The sequence below is a fragment of the Hippopotamus amphibius genome, chromosome 7 (assembly GCF_030028045.1).
Source record: "Hippopotamus amphibius kiboko isolate mHipAmp2 chromosome 7, mHipAmp2.hap2, whole genome shotgun sequence".
In the NCBI taxonomy this organism is placed as follows: Eukaryota; Metazoa; Chordata; class Mammalia; order Artiodactyla; family Hippopotamidae; genus Hippopotamus; species Hippopotamus amphibius.
The window spans coordinates 40,219,060-40,239,483 of NC_080192.1; the positions used below are offsets into that span (position 1 = coordinate 40,219,060).

Below are 20,424 nucleotides of genomic sequence, written 5' to 3' on the forward strand. Positions count from 1 at the left end.
CCCTGGCTGGTCAAGTGGTCCAAACCCTCCCAGCTTCAGCTGCTGTCTTCAGAGAGGACTTGTGTGTTTTCTACTCAATTTCTCTTGGCTATTTTGAGGTTCTTCAGTTTTCAGTGTTATCAGACACCCCACTACTACCTTCTGTTTCTTTGTATATAGATGCCGAGATCATTCTGGTCCTCTGGCTCTTGGCTGTTTGTCCCTTATTGCTTATACTTGGGGTTTGAGATGATATCTTGTCATCATCTTTTTTGCATAAACAATGATCATGTTTTTCTTTTTTTCTTTTACGGCTTTGCTACCTAGTTGCTTTGTCTGTTTTTGTGGGGATTTGGAAAGATTTAAAACCTATGTTTCCTAGAATTCTGTTTTTATATTCAATATCTCATATGAGAAACTGTATGTAACAATTAGCTATTTTTTATGACATGGAAACACAGAGCATCTAAAATATGTGTGTGTGTTTTTAACCTCCAAGGAATTCAATTTAGCATCTAGAATATAGATCATGAACACAGATAATTTTAAGGACTGTCCCCTTGATCAAAGGTGCTAGCTAAGAAAACTTTACTAATAATGAATAATTGCTATGAAGCTCTGTTATGTTTGTTTGTAAAAAATCAACTCCTAGGAGAGAAATGTGGACAAGCAGACATGTAGACAACCTCACAGCATCAATATGTCAAGATGGTTAAGAGTGCAGACTGGAGCCAGACTTGCTTTCAAGTTCAAGTCCAGCATTGCATGCATCAAGAAATTTTGAATTCTCAGAATGCCAACGAACTAACTTTCTGAGTTCTACCTAAAGTTACTTAACCTATCTATGTCTCTGTTGTTTCATCTGTAAAATGGAGATAGTCATAACATGCTTACCTCTTACAGTTATGGTGAGATACAAATGAGTTAATATATGTAAAATACACAAAGCATTACCTAGCACGTAATAAGCGCTATATGTGTTGACTAGCATTACCATTCTATTTTTTCCATTAGAAATGTCTACATTTGCTAAAAATAACTCTCATATCTTGAATATGAAATGAATAGAAGCATTATGATTAGGAATATGTGGTTTACCACGTACATCCTTTAAACCCAACTCAAGTAACCCTGTCCTTCCCAATGTCATTCAAGCTTCAGTCACCACAAAGTTTACTTAAGGAGAACTGAGGGAGGATCAGGGGAGAAGCAGGATTCAAGCGTCCACCTCCCTTTTAAAAAGTGTCATTCTCCAGAATTAAATTACTTTGTGTTTGGGCCATTTAAAGTAGAATTTTAGGCTATATTCTTGGCCCAACTATACATCACTGTGACACCTGCAGATAACTTCAATTTCCACCCAATTAAAATATTTAACTTTTCCCCCAGTTTTCCAGGGTGCTCCTTTTTTTTTGGATTACACATGGAGACTTTTTCAAAGAGATTCATTATAAGTAAGAGGCCTTCCTCTGACTAATTCCTAATTACTGGCAGATTCACATCCCCAAGTGTTTAAAGTAATTTTAAGAAGAGAAGAAGGAGATAAGCCTTTGCACGCTTCAAGAAATTTCGAATTCTCAGAATGCCGATTAACTAATTTTCTGAGCTCTACCTGAAGTACATGAAAAAAATGAAACTCCATTCCTGTTTACTTCATGACATTCCTTGCAGTTACATGAGAAAAAAATCCTAAATTAAACATCTTCATTCACTGCTATGTCTTTCGAGTCTATTTTGTCCCTTTAATCACTAAAACATACTTTTAAAAATTGGGAATAGACAGTTAACTTTGTGGTTCAATTTTTCTTTCATGAATTGTAGCACAGACATTTCTACGCCCTTTTTTCTTAAAGAAAACATCAAATTAAAATTCCCTCGGGATGTCTTCCTATCTTTTAATTTAAAGCTGACACATCAGGCTGCAATCTACCGATGTCGACAACGGCACACCACATATGCTGGTGAGCAGGGAGAGGTACAGCACGTCCTGGGTGTCCTCCCACAACCCCCCAACCCCCCTGAACTGAGACCAGCGACACTGCCTGCTGACCACATCTAGTCTCACTCCATCCAGGGGACAGAACTCTGAGTCATTCTTTAAATTTCAGTGTCCTGTACTCAACCATGGGAAAGATAACATGTAAAGGGCCAAGCAGGTAAACATCACCAGAGGATGTTTTCAAATAGGATTCGTGTTAGTTTTATTTAGTTTCTTCTTCTTCTTCTTCTGCTTTAGGCACTGAATATGAATGACTTTGTTGGTTAACACAAAACACGCAGACCACTAATGCATTCCTATACAGACTCATCTGTGGGACGACCCAAGACCTCCTTTGGAAGACCAATAGGGAACAAAACTGGAGAACAGAAGCGAGAATCAGATTTCCAGTGACGTAGGAAACAAGTAGGAAGGATAAAGGATATAACAGTATTTTAAAAACTGCTCATTAGTGAGTTCTACAGAGACTAGTCAGGTCTCATCAAACCAGTTTCCTCTTCTTCCTGGGCACACAGATGAACATTGGTTCCTGGCCTCACTGACAGTGAGATGTGGCCGCAGCCGTTCTGGATAAGGAGATGCGGGTAGAAGTCATACCCCCCACGTCCAGCCTGGTACATATGAACTGTTCCTAAACCATGGCTCTTCCTCTCTTTTGTCATCTGCCTGCTGAAATCAACACTCAGGGTGACACCAGCAGTCTGGTTGGATAATAGCAGAGTTACCTACCACCCATCTTAGCCCCCAACCGATGATCAGAATCACCAGGAAGGGTTTTATGTGCAGGAGGAATTAACTTCTTTGTGTTAAGTTACCGAGATTTTGAGATTTCTCTGTTATGGAAGTTAGTTGCCTAACACGGCTAGAGGCCTGGAAAATACAAAATGCTCCTGAGTACGGGTATGCTGGTAAAATATACGATTACAAGCAGAACTCAGTTTTTTAAAAAATGACTTTCAAAAACCCCTTACCTAAGAATGTATATACATAGACTTACATCCATATGTACACATATTACTATTCATTTATTGAAATAAATGAACACCTACAAAAATATAAAAACACTAACATGTGAGTAATACGAGGGCTGGTACTGTGTCTATAGTGTTCACCACTGAACACACAGCGCCCAGAACGTTGCTTGACACACAAGAAGAACTCAACAAATATTTCTGAACACACGTGTACATACATAATTCAGCTCATGATCTCTCTTTTCTGTTCTTTGTCCAGGATTCCTCACACCTCTCACAATTTCTACTGTCTCCTATATGAGACCACATCCTGTGATTATTGTCATTAATCATTAGGCTCAGAATTATTACTGATAAAAAACGTAACTGTGATCACGGCAATAATGTACTGGCCACACTGTGACAGGCTTCGTGCGAAGCGCAGTTTTGTGGGTTGTTTTCTTCATTCTTAACAATTTCACGGAGATTCTGCAATTTTATCCTTATTACAGAGAGGAATTTGGATAAATTAAGCCCTCAAGGAGTTCACAGAGAGCAAAGGGTAGAAAGAGACTTAATTGAGACACTCCGACTCCAGTGGCAACTCAACTACTTCCTACCCTCATCAGCAACAACCTGTCTCCCTAATTCTAGATCTTTAGAACCTCAGAGAAGGTGGCTACCAGGAAGGAACTGAAGGTATCAAGATATCAAAGCAGAGCTATAAGTCTGATCAAAAGCTCTTTTGGACTTTTCAAGGTCTTGTCCTCATTCAAACAAGCTTTTCATGAGTGAAGTCAGAAAAGGTTACTTGTATAGAAGAATGATTTCTGAGACCAGTCCTCTCAGAGGCATAAGGACAAAGGACAGGTCAAAACCCACACTCACATGAAAAATAAAGTTAAAATTGGGAAGCTTCCCCGTGTATTACAGAGCCTGGGTTTTGAAGTCAGATGGATCTGAGTCCTAATGCAAGTCTGTCTTTCTTTAGCTTTAATGCAGTTGGGGTCAATCGGGATCGGTTTCCTTGTCTGTAAAACAGGTATAAAAATACCTCATAAGGGTTTTTGGTGGGGGTGGGGGTGGGGTGGTTAAATGAATTAATGTCCTTAAAGCACTTAACAAGAGTGAAGTAGGTAATAAGTTTTCAAAGTGGCAACTACAGTTATTAACAGAAGTAGTTTTAATAGACTATCCTATTTCCTCCATTGGGGATCATCCCCAGATTGAAATAAATATTCCAAATTGTCAAAATACTTTTGAGAGTTTTATAAGCACAGCACTTTTTTGGAATGTAATAGGAAACAGAAGGAAAACAGGGGTTAATATAAAAAAATCTGATGCCATCAAAAGAGAATAAATAGATTGAAACTTTTAAATCTAAAATGCTTTTCCCTCAAATTAGATTGGCGGTGTATAATTGAAGAACGCTAGAAAATGTGTTCCTCAAAGCAGTTACAGGCAGCTTTGACAAGCCAAAAATTCAAGCAGCTCAGTAAAACTCCTCCTGTCTCCTTCCCACGTCCTTCACTACAAAATCTGTTACTTAAGAAGCATGTGAAAATCACTCTGAAAAACACAGAGAACATGTGTTTCTCTGAATTAACAACAGAAAAAGTTAATGGATTATAATAAAAAGACTTTACAGAAATTTTATATTTTACTGCTCACGAATGATCAGAAGAGAAGGCTGAACTACCCCCAAATAACCTTAGATCTCTCACATTTTCTAATGACTTTATTAACTAACCTATATTCCCTTCCTACAGCTAATGCATCATAGTAGACCACCTCTCTTTACACAGTTCTGTTAGAGACCGCGGCCCAGGGCCACTTACCCACTGTTGATGTCATCAGCCCTGAGACTTTTCCCAAGGATATCCCCATCACTCATATATCCACCAACATCGACTTCAGAAGACATGTCCAGGTCACTGCTTGCCTTCTCACTCATGTCAATCTGTGACATGTTTCCCAGCCGAGAGACAGCAGCTCGACGGAGAGGTGTAGTATACATGAACCTTGAGGGGTCTGTGTGGATGAAACGACTGGTACCGCTGCGAGGGTAGCCAGCACCCAGCGAGGGAGCATCTCCAGCCTGAAGTCGAGGACATGCCTGGCCCAACCTCCAGGTCATGGGAGTGGGTCGACCTGTCAAGTTGGGTATTGTCCTGCCATTCACTTCTGTGGTCACAGTGCTGTCAAATGTTGTCTCCAGGGTGCTGTCAAATAAAATAGAGAAATCACTATACTCTGGTTCACCTGGGGCCATGGACTCAGAATGCATGAAGATAGGAACGCTTACAGTTTGAGAGTCATTTCTCAGAAGTATGTCCATTTTCATGAAAGTCAAATTATACTTTTTGGGGGGAATTTAAACACTTCTGCAGGTATCAAAATGTAGGAAGGGGCATTCCTCACAGCTTTTTTTTACTTTTTTGCTTTCAAAAGAAACGCCACCATTACATTTTTTTTTTTTCTAGTTGCTGTGAGCAGGGGCTACTCTTCATTGTGGTGTGCAGGCTCCTCATTGTAGTGGCTTCTTGTTGTGGAGCACTGGCCCTAGGCACATGGGCTTCAATAGTTGTGGCACATGGGCTCAACAGTTGTGACTCACGGGCTCTAGAGCACAGGCTCAATAGTTGTGGCGCACGGGCTTAGTTGCTCTGCGGCATGTGGAATCCTCCCAGAGCAGGGCTCAAACCCGTGTCCCCTGCATTGGCAGGCAGATTCTTAACCACTGCGCCACCTAGGAAGTCCCACCATTACATTTTAGATAAAAATATGGTTTCACATTCTCAACCAACCCTTAATTTAACCCACTGTAGCCTTCCCAGAACTCTTCTGGAAGTTAACTACAATTATATTTGAAAGGCTGTCTTCTGCCTCTCCTCAGATGCATTTTAACCACAAACTTCTGCCATTGTTATTTAAGGTAGGCGTAAAAATCCATTTAGCAGTGATGGTGGCAGTTTCAGCAGCTAACTCAGTTTAAATGGGAAATGATATTGAAGAAGAGATGGATGGGAGAAAAAAAAAATTACTGGGTAGGTGTTGCGATGTCACCAGTTGTCATACAAAATTTAAGTGAGAAAACAGTAAAGGAAAACTAAAGTTCCTTCTTTGTCATTATAAGAAGTGAAGTGCTTAATGGTAATTTTTTCCTTTATTGGCCCCAAAATAGGCAGAACTGAAGAAGACCTGTGACTTATCTGGGTCCCACGAAGACTGGACATAGTCTCTTCTAAATTCTGCCTCAAATCTGCTATGTTTTTCACTGTTCTCATTCTTCTTGTTTCCGGGTCTTCGCCTAGAAAAGTACCAGGATAATACATTTGTTACTCAAGCCATTTACTGTCCTGTGAGTCATCTGAACAACTATATATATAAGTGCCTTTCCAAAAAAATAAAATAATGGGTAGAAAAATCTAAATGACTGTTATTATCTGAAGTTATCACTCTTTTTTTCTACAACTAAAATGTGAATAGAAACAAACGTAATGTTACGAGTAATAATCTGAAGTGGCGATAATACAATAGTATTTCACAGGTCTATGGCCATATTCACTGCAAAATGAGAGAGTCATTTGGAAACATACTGTACCGTGCTCCATGTTTCTGAGCTTAATTTAAAAATCCGAAACTATTTGGATGCTAATTATTTCCATAATCACCTATTTCAAAGTGTGCTCAGAATAGCTGAGATAAACTTGACTTATTTAACAAGTATACATTTGGACTTTGGGGAATAAGAGAGAGGCCTTTTCTCATACAAGCAATATCTTTTTAAGTCTTTTATTTTATTAGACTCATGAACCAAGATCCAAGAATAAGGTAGCTTTATTTTTAACTATTTCTCCACTTTCTACAAGGAACCAAAACATCCACATGTGACACCAGAGTTCCAGTAAAGTCTTAGGCATCTAATCCAGTAATAAGTCTACACATAAAATAAACAGCTCTGCCAGGGTGACAAATGCTGGCCTTATTCAACCTCTACGTATCATTTGGGGGCAGAGGAGCCATTAAACCATTTTGTTTATGGCCACGTAATAACTCCCAGACCAGTGGCCATTTGAAACTGGTGAATCTGAATAATAAGAAGAACATGGAAAGGAAGGAGAGGAAACATAGTTTTAATTCTGTTCGATTTGGGCTCAGGAGGATGTCCAGTGATGAGGAATTTTAAATAAAAAGAAAGAAGGAATAAAAAAAGGAAGGAAGGAAGGGGAATGAATGGATTAAGGGGAGAGAATTATGGGAAGGAAAGGGAGGAAGAGGAAGGCAAAGGAGGGGATGGTAGGGAAGGGAAGGGACTGCAGAGGGATGGAAGGAAAAGGATAAAAAAGGAAAAGTGAAGGTAGAAGAGAGCACGGATTAAATTCTAGTATGAAAACCATCACATAGACAAGTCAAGATGCATATCTACAATTGGTTTTAGGAATATAAGTAGATATTCAACCTGTTCATTTTCCTTCCACAATATTCATGCCCGATTTTTTAAAAATCACACAACAAATGCATACATTTAACATCTACAATAGAATCTTAGAATTGGTGGGGACTTCAGAAACTGTCTTGCCTCACCTCTCAGCCAATGAGGGAACAAATCTTTGTCTCACTAGCAAGGTGGCCGTGTGTCTCTGCCTAAAACCTCCAAGATCGGAAAGGCCTCCTCCTCTGCAGTAAGAGTTGACTTTTTCCAATATTAGACTAATTAGGTCTAATTATAAAAACAGTTCTGAGGATGAGAAATGATTTGCCCCCATTTAACTCCCACCCAGTGTTCCCAATGGCTCTGAGACCAAATGAACAACTTTACACTTACTATACCATGGCAGCCACTCAGGAAGACAACTGTTAATTCCTTCTTCAGCCAAACATTACTACACTGTTCATTATTCTTCATCCTGGATGGCTGCCAAAACCACCACCACCCTGCTGCCAGTCTGTCAATCACTTCATTTCAATTTACAAATTATTCGAATGATTGAAATATGCTTAATAACTATATTATTATTTCATTTAGAAAGTACTGAAAAACTTCCCTAAGTAAGTATAGGGAAGATGTGATACACACACACACACCCCCGCCACACACACACAATAGAATATTACTCAGCCATAAAAAGAATGAAATAGTGTCACTTGCAGCAACATGCATGGACCTAGAGATTATCACACTAAGTGAAGTAGGTCAGACAGAGAAAGAAAAATATCATATGATATCACTTTTATGTGGAATCTAAAATAATGACACAAATGAACTTATTTACAAAACAGAAACAGACTCATAGACATAGAAAACAAACTTATGGTCACCAAGGGGAAAGGTAGGGGGAGGCAACAAGTTGGGAATCTGGGAGTAACATATACACACTACTATATATAAAATGGATACACAACAAGGACCTACTTTACAGCACAGGGAGCTGTACTCAATATTTAGTAATAACCTATATGGGAAAAGGATCTGAAAAAGAATATACATGTGTGTGTATAAAAAACTGAATCACTTTGCTGTACACCTGAAATTAATACAATATTGTAAATCAACTATACTTTAATAAAAAAATAAATTAAAAAAAGAAATGAAAAAGCCACAGTTGTACCCTCACACACGGCATAAACTTTCCCAACCCTAATTCAAGTCATACAATTTCTAACCTCATAGATAAACATTATTTTAAAATTCAGAATTGTTAATAACCCTTAAGACTCTCATTATATTTTCTCTGGAAATTCTTCCCATCCTTCTCCTCATAAATATAGCACAGCATATTTGAGGAATGGCTAGAAAGAAGACAACCTCTTATTTCCAAATAATCTGGCAGAATGATGAAAGAACAGGAAGGCTTTGTAAGGAAAATCTTAAAGGGCAGAAAAAAAAATATCATTACAGACAAAGGAAAGGCAGAGGTGAAGAAGAGATTTTACTCAAAGGGAGCAAAAGTAATAGTGAAGGATGAGACCAAACTGGAGGTGCACTAAAGCTAATATTCAGTAGTTTATCTAGGATTTCACACAATAGGGAAGTCTAAGATTCTAAGTGATGGTAAGAGATGAGAAGTCTTAAAGGAGAAAGCACTGAGATGACTTTTATTGGAGGGAGTAAGGAATGCAGTTCACTGCCTTTACACAAGTTCCAAAATATGCCATTACATGTTCCCTATCCCTGAGCCCCTTCCGTCGGGAGAACTTTTACCTTGTAATCAAGCTGCATCTCAATCACTTGCCAACTGCATAATATTAATAACACTGACATTTGAATTACTTTCAGTATCTTTTTTTACATCAACTTTAAGAACACTGTATTTTCAGACATTCCATTTCACTCAGTATTTTTTAACATCTTCATCTCCTTTTAAACTTCCTTCTTCCAATCCAACAGGCATCTTAGATCTTTGTATTCTTCCAACTGAATCCATTATTTGTTTATACAGCTTCTCTCATGTTTCAGAACCATCACCAGTCTCCCTCCTTTGGTTTTTCTCCTCATGACATCTATTCATGACACTGCACCACTCAAGACAATCAGACAAATGGACCTTTTCCTCCCAGCACTTACTGAGCAAAACATAATTGCTGCCTCACTCACATCAGGAGAGATAAGAACCAAAGCAAAATCTATTGCAGTAAATGTTCTCAATGACCCACAAAAGGCAAGATAAAGTTAAATGCACTTACAAACCCCCCTAAGGATTGCACAAGCCTGAAACAGTCTGTAAATCTCTATCCAAATGATGTCTAGAGAAATGGGGGTGGGGAGGGAATCTCAACTGTGCAAAGGTCAAATGTAAAAAGCACAAATAACATTAAATATTAAGTAACCAATAAAAGTTAGCAGAAAAATGGACATGAGAAATTTAGTCATAAAAATGTAGCCCCTTTCACCTTTATACTCTCAAAGACAGCTATTATTCTTGAAGGAAGCCTGTTAAGTGTCAGACAAAATAGTAAGAACTTACACACATTTTCCAGAACGGCATATTCTGCAATTTGCTTTGAGCTTTTAACATTAGTGCAAACTGCTTTCTCTTTGCTTGTAACATCTCTTCTATGAGCAGGACACAGAGTAACAAGCTCAGTTTGGTGCTTTTGCATTTTTACTTAATGGCAGACGGACCATTTAATCTGTGTGGTCCTGCTCTTACTTCTCAGGCTGTAATTACACATCTTGTAATTAACACTGCCAGCCCTGTCATCTTTTAGGAGGAAATCAAATTATATATGAATGAATCTGATTCACAGAGAATTACGTCCTCTACACCAGCTACACGACAAATGTTATTTTTTAGAGTACAGCTACCTGATTTCTTTGGAGAAATCACCCTAATTTTGTGGAGGACCCCAACAGTTAGTTGGATAGAAAAATTTTCAACTCATCAGGTTAAACCAGACACTTTGGGTGAAAAATAGCAAAGTATGGCTAACAGTTTTACAGCTACCTTTTAAATATTCTCCTATATAGTTATAGCACAGACCCTAGTCTGTCTGATTTATTAGGATATCCAAGAATAAAGAGTTGAACTCAGGGTTCAACTGAGTTCTCTGCCTAAAGATTAACTTGGAAGAGGCCATTTTGAGTCAGAAGCAGAACCTAGTCAAACACGTGGCAGAAATCCTGAAATTCTTGTGTGCTGTGGGCTTGGATGTATTTACCAACTTAACACGCATCATTATTTAGGGAACTGCATTGCATCGCTTCATTATCCTGATATGATTATTCATATCAGAGCTATTTAAATAACTCTTCCTCTTACTTTCTCATTTGCATCTTTGAACACTGGCATATGTTGAGGGAGAAAAAGCCTTAAGGAGAATAATCCCATAAATACAATTAGCAGATGCTCAGTTTAAAAACCATGGAATACACTGACACCTATTGAGAGATGACCCTCTGACAGTAATGCTCCCAGTTATTTATGCACAAAAAGGCATGTGTCATATACACACCCACCCACAGCATTCTATAATTTAACAGAGCAACCAACACATGCTGCCAGGGGACTTCACTCTGGTCATGTCTTTGAAAATACTTACATAAGAGGTACTTAGAACAAGATAAATGCTACCATTTTCAAGTCAAAAGACGAATGTTCTTTGATTCTACCGTTTCGGAGGATCAAGAAAAGAAAAGAGATTCTTAAGGATTAAGACTCCCCCCCTTGCCTTTGTACTGCATGCAGGTGTTTTGTTTTTTTTTTTTCTTCTTTTATGAGAAAGCAGTTCATCACAGAAATCATACAATGGTGAAGAAGTAAATCTTCAGCGTCTGAGCACCTGGTGTATTCAGATTTGGAAATCACTATTCCCGCAACTGTGGAAACATTACTCCTTTAAAGCTAAACTGACATGAAAAATTGAGTGATATTCACCTCTGCTGTCTCTCTAAGCTTTCTTCTTCTAAAGCTGGTTCACTAAGATTCCAGAGAATCTCATAAAACCTCTTGTAACAGGAGGGTCTACATAGAGAATAAAAACAAACCTATATTTGGCTTCAGCTGTATGATTCAGAAACAAAGAGATCCAGTTTAATTCTTTCAAATTTAAGGAGTCCTATATGAAGTCCTTTGTGGAAATACACACTGACATAAAAGAGGATGTGGTCAATGGTTTAATGCTTATGAGATTTTGAAGAAGGCACCATATGATATAAATATGCTATAGTAGAGCACTGAGTTTAGATACAACAATTAAAATGTATACAGTTTAGCTATTCAGGCAGGTGGCAAAAGTAAAGAATTACTTCAGACATCATCATATCTAGTTAATTAAAGATTATATCAGAAGTTACTCCTAAGAATCATGTCATCAAAAAGGCCTACTTTGTAAAGTATCAAAAAAGTTCACACCATGTACATAGTAATTTAAATAGTTATAATGTACACATTCAGAAGTATTTTTTGCCTAACATTAAAAAAAAAAAAAAAAAAAACTAAGTGAGTAAAGCTGTCAGAAGAGGCCTCTGCATTTCAAGAAGTGGGACCAGAACGCATGGTACTTGTCACTGAGGTACAAACAAGGCCATCTACTCAGACACCACTGAGGCAGAAGAAATTGACTACACAAAAATTTTACCCACGAGGTCCTTCATTCTTCATTCCAAATTTGTGGTGAGGTCATCTTGAGGAAAGCTGAATAAATAGGCCCCATTAATGACTAAGTGAAAAACAAACTTGGAATTTTAAGATGTTAACACTTATTTGTGTCTAGAGTGTACTAGACTCCAGCCCAGTAATGCCCAGGGCAGGTGGTTGCTATTTACTTTCTCCAAATAGACTTTACAACCAGCTCTAAGTTCAGTTTTCTGAAAACAAGCATTTGAAGAAACAAGGAATTTAAAATTGTTTTGAGTAGCTATGGTTTCAAAAAACATCAGTCAGAAGAACAGAAGCTATTTGGCTCACGCAAAGGGGCAGCTTCTGAAAATTCCATCCTCCTTTTACGAGGAGCAGCCCCGACTTACCTAATAAGTCCGTGTAAAGGGCCTGTTCCAGATCACCCAGCATGGTCAGGATCACATCCTCGTCCAGATGCGCCGTGCCTTCCCTCAGGCAGCTTTCTCCCTCCTCTTCAGCCCAGCTCCTGCTGATGCTGCTGGGCCTGGAGGACACATTTTCATCTTCGGACCGGCTGTCTTCATCACTCTCACCTTCCGTGCCTTTTCTGGAAGTCCATTCCTCTAAGCTCTCACTGCCTGAGTGGCTGGCGGGCAGGAGGTTCCAGGCCCCTGGGCCACTGGTGTGGTACAGGGACTGCACGGACCTCGACAAGAATCTGGACAGTGAGCGCCTCTCTGCATAGCTGGATTCTCTCTGGCTGGCCTTGGCGGCATTTCCAAACCAGTTGGAAATGCGCACAGGGGGTCGCCTCTCCCCCTCACTGGTGAGGGACAGATTGGTCAGAGACTTTTGCTTCTGAAGGCAAGCTCCCTTCGGCCTTACTTCTTTGCTCCGAAACACAGAGAGTTCAGCTGGCCTCTGCATGGCTCTCTTTATTGGATTTTTCAATTGGGCTTCATATTGTCTTTCTGCACTAAGACGCCAACTGGCCCTTTTGGTTTTAATTAACACATGCACTTCAATAAAAGCTGAGGCAAGGCTCAAACATTCACCTTAGATTCTACAGCTACAGTACAATCAATGAGTTGCCCACAATTCAGCTTGCCATGTCATCCCCTCATCAGCAGTACTTACAAACATTCTGCTTGTATATATCGGAAGCAGAAAAGAGTTCACCAAAGACACTGCTCCAGCTGAAAAGTAGCACAGGAAGCCAACCACGTTTTCCAGTCTTCATCCAATCACATGTCTCAGCAGGGCGATGGGTCCACATTTCCCTCTATCGCTTCTGTATTCCCAAATGCGAGGTAGTGAAGCACCAGCAACATCTCTGGTTGCTTTTTTTTTCCCCTGCCTCTCACCAGCCCTTCCCTTCCCTGGGTCTGCAGCCCTTGACTCTAGAGGAGCTGACACGGTGCAGCATGTACAGCCTCCGCATCAGAGCCCCGTAAGCGCAGATTAAGCACTGAAGCCAGCCCTGCACGCACCGCTTGTGTTTCAGTATTCCACCTGCATTCTTAGATCTATGGTTCTTCCCTGCTGCTGCAGTGGATGCTGCTGGCTGCCATGGCAGCAAATATCCTGCTAAATTAAAACAGAGGCACGGAAGCGGCTGTCCAGCCTAGCATGCCACAGGTTTCAAAGCCAAGCCTGAATGAGATGCTACATGATTAACCCCGTGCACGTTTAAATCACTCTCGGCTACCCCGCCTCAGATACGGAAAGACACACACACACACACACACACTCACATACATAACACACACTCCACGACACTGAGAATGACAGACTAATTCTCTATAGCTGCAGGCAGCTGAAGCAGGCAGATCTGTCTTCTGAATGTTGGGATTTGTGCTGTAAAAGCACGAATCAAATTCAAGAGTGTAAAGGACTTAAAAAACGGAGCATGACACTCTCCACCGGCAGACAGATAATGCTTTAAAGGGAAAGACTTCACCTCCTCTTTTAAAGAACAAACCCAAGGGCTTTTTATTCTGAAGATGTTTAGTACAATCCTAATGTGGCAATACAAAAATATTTCTTCCTCTAAGAAAAATTAAAAAAACCCCAAACCCTCAAAAGGTTCCCCCCCCCCCTTTCCAGAAGGAATATTTTCACTCCAAGCATATAACTGAAAGTTGATGGCCAAGTGTTTGGAAGATAATGATGTGACAAAAACATAAAATGTATACTATGTCTTCTGACATGGACCATTTTTCCTAGTCTACTCCATAACCTACTGCTGTATAATCAGCTCTTTGTTTTTAATATTTTGACAAAAAGCAGAAAACCTAAAGGGTACATTTTTTGTATTGATCTTGTGCTGGTTATAATCACCATCCTGAAATTATGATTTTAGGAAAACTTTTAAAACACTTATCAGGTTTAGTAGAGACCACGTACCACTGAGCACTAATGAGAAGAGTATCGAGGAAAAGCTTTTGAGACTTTCTGACCATAAACATTCCTCACTAAAAGGTGGAAGCATGGAGAAATAGATTAAAATATTTGTGTCATTCAAATTGATATAATTCCCTAGCATTTTCTGAGTTAACATCATCAAATTTTAATTCTGATTTTTCACCTCATATTGCCAGTTTCAGCTAGGGGGAATGCCCAATCTCCTAATTACATAAATTAGCATTATGATGTACACTGCCTTTACCTTTACATATGGTAACAACTTTCTCTGCAAAGTTAATTATTCCTTCTGCTCCAGCTGAAGGGGGATCCCTTGTATACAGATACATAAAAGGGAATTTGATGGAAAGAATGGTAATTCTTTGTGATAAAAAATGTTGCAATTAAACAAACCTGTGAAGTATGAATACTGAGTTTCAATTCTTTACTCTTAAAAAATAAATTATGGTTATATAAAATGTGCTTAAATAAAATGAGGGTACAAAGGCTGAAACATAGAAACTGACAATTATCCTTCTGAAACATCATTTCATAAAGTGATTTTAAAAGATCAAAATACTACTCCACTTTTTATTTTGTAGTTAGTTTGATCCAGTGAATTACCAGATTATGAGACTGAATTTGTTAAGGTTATGAAACTTTAATTTGTTTGATATACATTACACTAAAGCACACATGTAGCATCCTCTAAAGTCTTACAGATTCATAAAAAATGGAATTCTTATGCTTTAGGCATCAGAAGAATTAAACCTGAGTGAAAGCAATAATGATGCCATGTCCTTATACAAGGATACTTGTGTACCAGTCAGCTGAGACCAGTGGTCCTCAAAGTTGAATGTTCAGAAGCTCCCTGAGGGTTTATTACAACACAGCTTGCTGGGTCCTTGCCCCATCGCTTCTCATTCAGTGGGTCTGAAAGGGGTTTCAGACTTTGTATTTCTAACGTGTTCCCAGGTAATGTAAATACTGGTAGCTCTGGAACCCCACCTTTGAGAACTTCTAGGCTAAGACTAGTGGTTTTCAACTGGGTCCTCCCAAGGGGACATTCAGCAGTATAAGGAGATAGTTTTGGTTGTCACAAATGGGGGTGTGATACTTCTGACATCTGAGAGGTAGAGGCCAATGATGGCGCTATACATCCTATAATGACAGGAAACCTCCGCCTCACCCCCCACAAAGAATTATGCAGACTACATGTCAGCGGTGCTAAGGTTGAGAAATTCTGGCTTAGACTAAGTTCTATTCTATTTGCAAATGAATTAGAAATTTCAGTGGCATACAGAAACAAAGACGCACTTTTGCTCACATTAATGTCCACTCTGTGTTGGCTGCAGCTCTGATCCAGGTACCCTTTATCCAGGTACTAAGACCCATAATGAAACAGCAACTTCAGTCTGAGATATATTGATATCATGAATAGAGGGAAAAAAAGAAGAGAAATCCAAGCTTCTGCTCAAGAATGACCCATGTCATTTTTTCCATTCACATATCACTGGTCAAATGAAATCACTTGGTCTATCCTGATTCAGTGGGGCAAAACATATAATCCTCCCGTGAGGGTGAATTTAGGAAGATGTGGCTAAGCCCAAAGGAGACAGTAATGAGGGGCTGGTTATTTTGAAGATATGACTCTAACAAAGCAAAGCATCAAGAGGGCATTTCTGTTTGTTTCTTTGTTTAAAGATATTGTCACCTTGTAGTTACGGTACCTTTCCCCTGGGAACTACATCGGTCCTTAAGTTTACCTCGAACAACAGCAGGGAACCCAATTATTGCTTCTCCAGAGGCAGTTATCTCTGCTTGCTTTGGGTGTACATTCATACATGGGTGTACTTATACTCGTTTGCATTCAACCAGTTAAATGCATGTTACACAAGGAGGAGGGAGCCTCAGAACATGTGCGACAAATCTGCCCAATCAGTACTGAAAATGTGAACCACTCTACTTTAGCCGTCACATGAAGTACAGCTACTCTAAGGTTCTGGAAAGGAATACCTTTGAGCTCTTTAGCTATTTAAGTAAAAGATCTAAACTGATTTAAGTGACCTGAGCTTGATCTTCCTAATCTTTATAAACATCCCCAAAAGGGCAAATTTAGTGATCATTTACAATGGTCTTAAATACCAGGTGTTTCCCATTATTCAATACAAAGTTTGGGGAGTCCAAAAAATACATGTTAGTTTATCTCTCTGTTTAATCTAAATTCGCACTTCTAAAATGATATCCCGAATTCATCCAATTACTTAATTACTTTTTTACAAATGGCAGAGCATATTGGCTTTGCTGACTCTGATTCAGTCTGGCATCTATCACCATTTTTCAGTTGAATATAAATTCCTGATAAAAGTTAAAAAGTGGATTAAATACATGTTATACACGTTGGTAGATAGCCTTATGCAAAACAAGGGGCACATATGAACCTATGTATTAAAAAAAAATCTAAAAACTTTCCAAATGATTCCAGTGGAATGAAAAATAAAGCTCACTTTACATTTGGCAGGATCTCTTGGCACGTGATGAAAGGGATGGTCTCTGAGGTCAGATTCTTTTTGTCAATGGATGAGAGAATAAAACCCAAGCCAAAGCAGTAAAATCTAAACCATCAATTCAGCTGGACTTGTAATATTGGGCTCGTGGCATGAATCTTAAGGATAGGCTGGAAGCAAGAAGCTCACTCACTTTGTCACAAATTATATAATGCATATCATCTGACAGTAATAATGAATAGAACCACCATCATCAAATTGGGTAAATATCACAGTTTCCCTAAGAACATGGCAAATAATGGGAAACTTGAGAGAGATACATAAAGAGTTTGGAGGAATAAAATGTCTCCAAATTGTAAAAGTCTTGGGTTTTCCCCGGCATATGCCATTTTATTGAGTGTCACTCATTTCTGATACTTATCATCACACCACAACTTAACTACATTTTTAACTTCTGCTACCATTTAATCACAAAGACATTGTTTTTATAAATTCATGTGAGGTACTGCATAGATGAAATGTAAAGAGCTAAGCTTCGTAGGTAACAATGAATCCCTCTAACAAATCTGCTTTTCAAGTGAACCATTCAAGTTTGCTCCTTAACAGTATCACAGGTCCTTACACGTCATGCATCTCTCAGGTCATGTAACAGGAATGCTTTTCACATTTGTTTAAGCACAGAAAGGAATTTCCCCCAGATAACGCAACAGAAAAGTGCAGGGAAGGAGGGAGAGAGAGATTCTGACGTGGCTTGTTCAGGGGCTCAGACATTTCCTACGAAGACCTTGAGCTAATCTTCCTCTGCTTTAGGTTCTGTGTTCTCTCTGTTTGTTTCACTTGAGGGTGAAGGTACCTGCCAGCAGCTCCAAGTTTTCTTTTGATTAGCTTCAGGTCTAGTGGAAAAACAGAGCGCCTCTTTCCTAACAGTCAGGAAAAGGTCTGAGACTGACTCTCAGCTGTTGTGACTGAACTGCATTGGGTCACATGTCCACTCCTGAACGAGTCACTGTGGTCAACGCAATGGGTTGTTCTCACTGATCTGCTTGGGTCGATTTCATTTGAATCACGTGAACAGAGACTGATGGGGCTTTGGTTTCCCAAAAGAAAATCAAGGGGCTGTTACTAGCAGATGTGGCAATGCATTACTGGTCAGGTACTGATAAAACTGCCAGGACATCAAGGTATGACTACTGCGAAGTCAATGGTGTTCAAGATACAGAGCTTCTAACTTGATTGAGCCCCTTCCTAAACAATGTAATTTTGTATTTTTAAAATTGTTTTCAGGCTCCTCCCAATTGTATAGGCTTCAAAAATTCACAAAACCTAGATCATATCCAGCCACAATTAACTCCATCAGAGTTCTATATTATTTAGGCTACTTCACTTGGGGACCAAAACAGATTTACTCCCCAATGAGGTCCCACAGCAATCTTTAGCAATAAGAGCTCAACAAGAGCACTGGCATTGAAACTTTGGGTAACAGAAAATCATTAAGCTACCAAGATCCCAAATGTGCCTAGTTTTACAATAAGAAACAGATGCAAATAATAAGGTAAGTAAATTTTTTTTTCAAATTATTTTCACTGAAGTTGTTTCTTCCTTGAATATTATTTCCTGATTTCTTTACCCATTAGAATTCTACTAAACAGGTGTGATCTTCTTTTAGGCCCTGTGTAAATCTTTACAACTAAGGTAGTTTTTCCCATAAATCTAGCAATTCAATTATTTGTGGTGTTAAAGTTTGTCTCTCATTCCTCCATAGGAGAACTCAAGTCTTAGTCATGTTTGTTTTCCCAATCCTTGGCATGCTTGACATTTATAAGGTACCTGATGATGATTACTGAAAAGATGGATGGAAGAATAAAACCATATCTCACAATGATCCTGTGAGTTTATTAAGCATCACTGCAGTCACCTCATGGCATGCTGAACTTCCCCAACCAGGTATCGAACCCACGCCCCAACAGTGGAAGTGCAGAGTCTTAACCACTGGACCACCAGGGAGGCCCACACACTATGCTTCTATAATAGCTAGTCACAAAGCAGACACACATCATCATTCACCATGGGGCTGTCTGGAGCTATGGAAAACCAACACTTTTCCCAAATACCATCCCCATAGCTATGCCTTGGCACTACCATTTCTACTGTTACCCTGCACTGGCCCATGGTCATCTCCACATGAAAACTCTGAAGCCTAATGACACCACTGGTGTTAATTCCAAAAGGAACCCTTAGGATGTTGTGCTATCATTGGTGTCAATATCCACTGGTGGTTACTGCAGTAACTGCTAATGCTTTGCCAAAATGTTTCAAGTCTGCTGAAGTCAGGAAGTTGCTTAATCTCCACATTTGTGATATAGTTATGCTCAGCCCCAGGGCGATACTTTGAGTCCTTGGAGTACTATAGTAATTTTTTAAAATTAAATAGTTCTTTTAGCTTTTTCCTTAGGAATATACAAGGGCTGAGCCAGAGATTTAGTTGACTAACAGACATACCTCTTTGCATTCTTATACTTGGAAACAGAAAATGTTCTTAAACTCTCTTTCCCCTTAAGAGCAGTATATTGCATTAAGAGCCTACTTAGCTCCTCGTGAATATGGACCTATATATAGTAACATTATACCAAAGACCTTCCACATGCGCCTAGGCTTATCCGGGTCTTAGGAAAAACACTGGACTAAAGCTGAGAATCGGACAAACGGGGTCTGCAGTATACATGTGTCTTTTTTCATACATTATTTATATATAATGAAATATTTCCATAATTAAGATTTTTCCCAGAGTACACATTTGGAGCCACCGTGTAGAAATGTTCAAATAACGCAGAACTGAAGACAAAGCAGGCTGGATTGGCCATGGAAATTTTACACTGCCACCTGATCATTAATATTTTTTACATCTCTAAATACATTCAAGCACTGCCCTTCTAACAATAAAAGTTTCTCCAGGTTTTCTCCTACTGTGTTCAACTTGACTGAGGGCAACAATGACTTAAAATCTCAGCCTCTGAGAGCATTCTTTACAGAGCAACAAAGAGATCATTCTAAGCAGAACAGTCAAATACCTAAGCATCTCAAGCATGAAATGTACAGTCTATTTATGCCTAAGGGAAAACAGTATAGCACAAATATGATTTAATAAAAAGACTTATGGAGAGATTACAAAAATTCTGAGTTTGACCTACCCACCAATCAGGTCACTTACCAGATATCTCCTCTAGGCACTGCTTAGCTGTCTTACTGTATGATAAATCCATCTTAGTAGGACTGGTACAGGAGTCGGCAGACGGTAAAGAGGTACCTTCATTTTCTGAATGTGCTCTGAAATTAACCAAGAAGACAGAAATACCAATTGCTATCACCAGTGACTCATCAAAGTTCTCTAGTAGAAGAAATCAATGTATTAAAAATTTTCTATCAAGGTAAGTGAGCATTTCTTTATGTCTGGGACATTCCAAAGCTGTGTATCTACAGAACTTCCTTACCTCTCATATACAGCCCAAGTTGTAGTGAGATAC

At 39.1% G+C, this 20,424-nt stretch overlaps 1 protein-coding gene across 3 annotated transcripts in view; it reads right to left on the minus strand.

The window, feature by feature from the left end:
- The window catches only part of NAV3 (neuron navigator 3), an 826,584-nt gene that overhangs the window by 142,020 nt on the left and 664,140 nt on the right, over positions 1-20,424 (minus strand). For all 3 annotated transcript variants that reach the window (XM_057740850.1, XM_057740848.1, XM_057740849.1), the window contains exons 10-12: positions 20,112-20,227; positions 6,133-6,241; positions 4,770-5,153 (exon numbers count right to left, since the gene is read on the minus strand). In XM_057740850.1, coding sequence (XP_057596833.1) covers positions 4,770-5,153; positions 6,133-6,241; positions 20,112-20,227 — 609 coding nt within the window. The remainder of the gene's footprint in view (positions 1-4,769; positions 5,154-6,132; positions 6,242-20,111; positions 20,228-20,424) is intronic.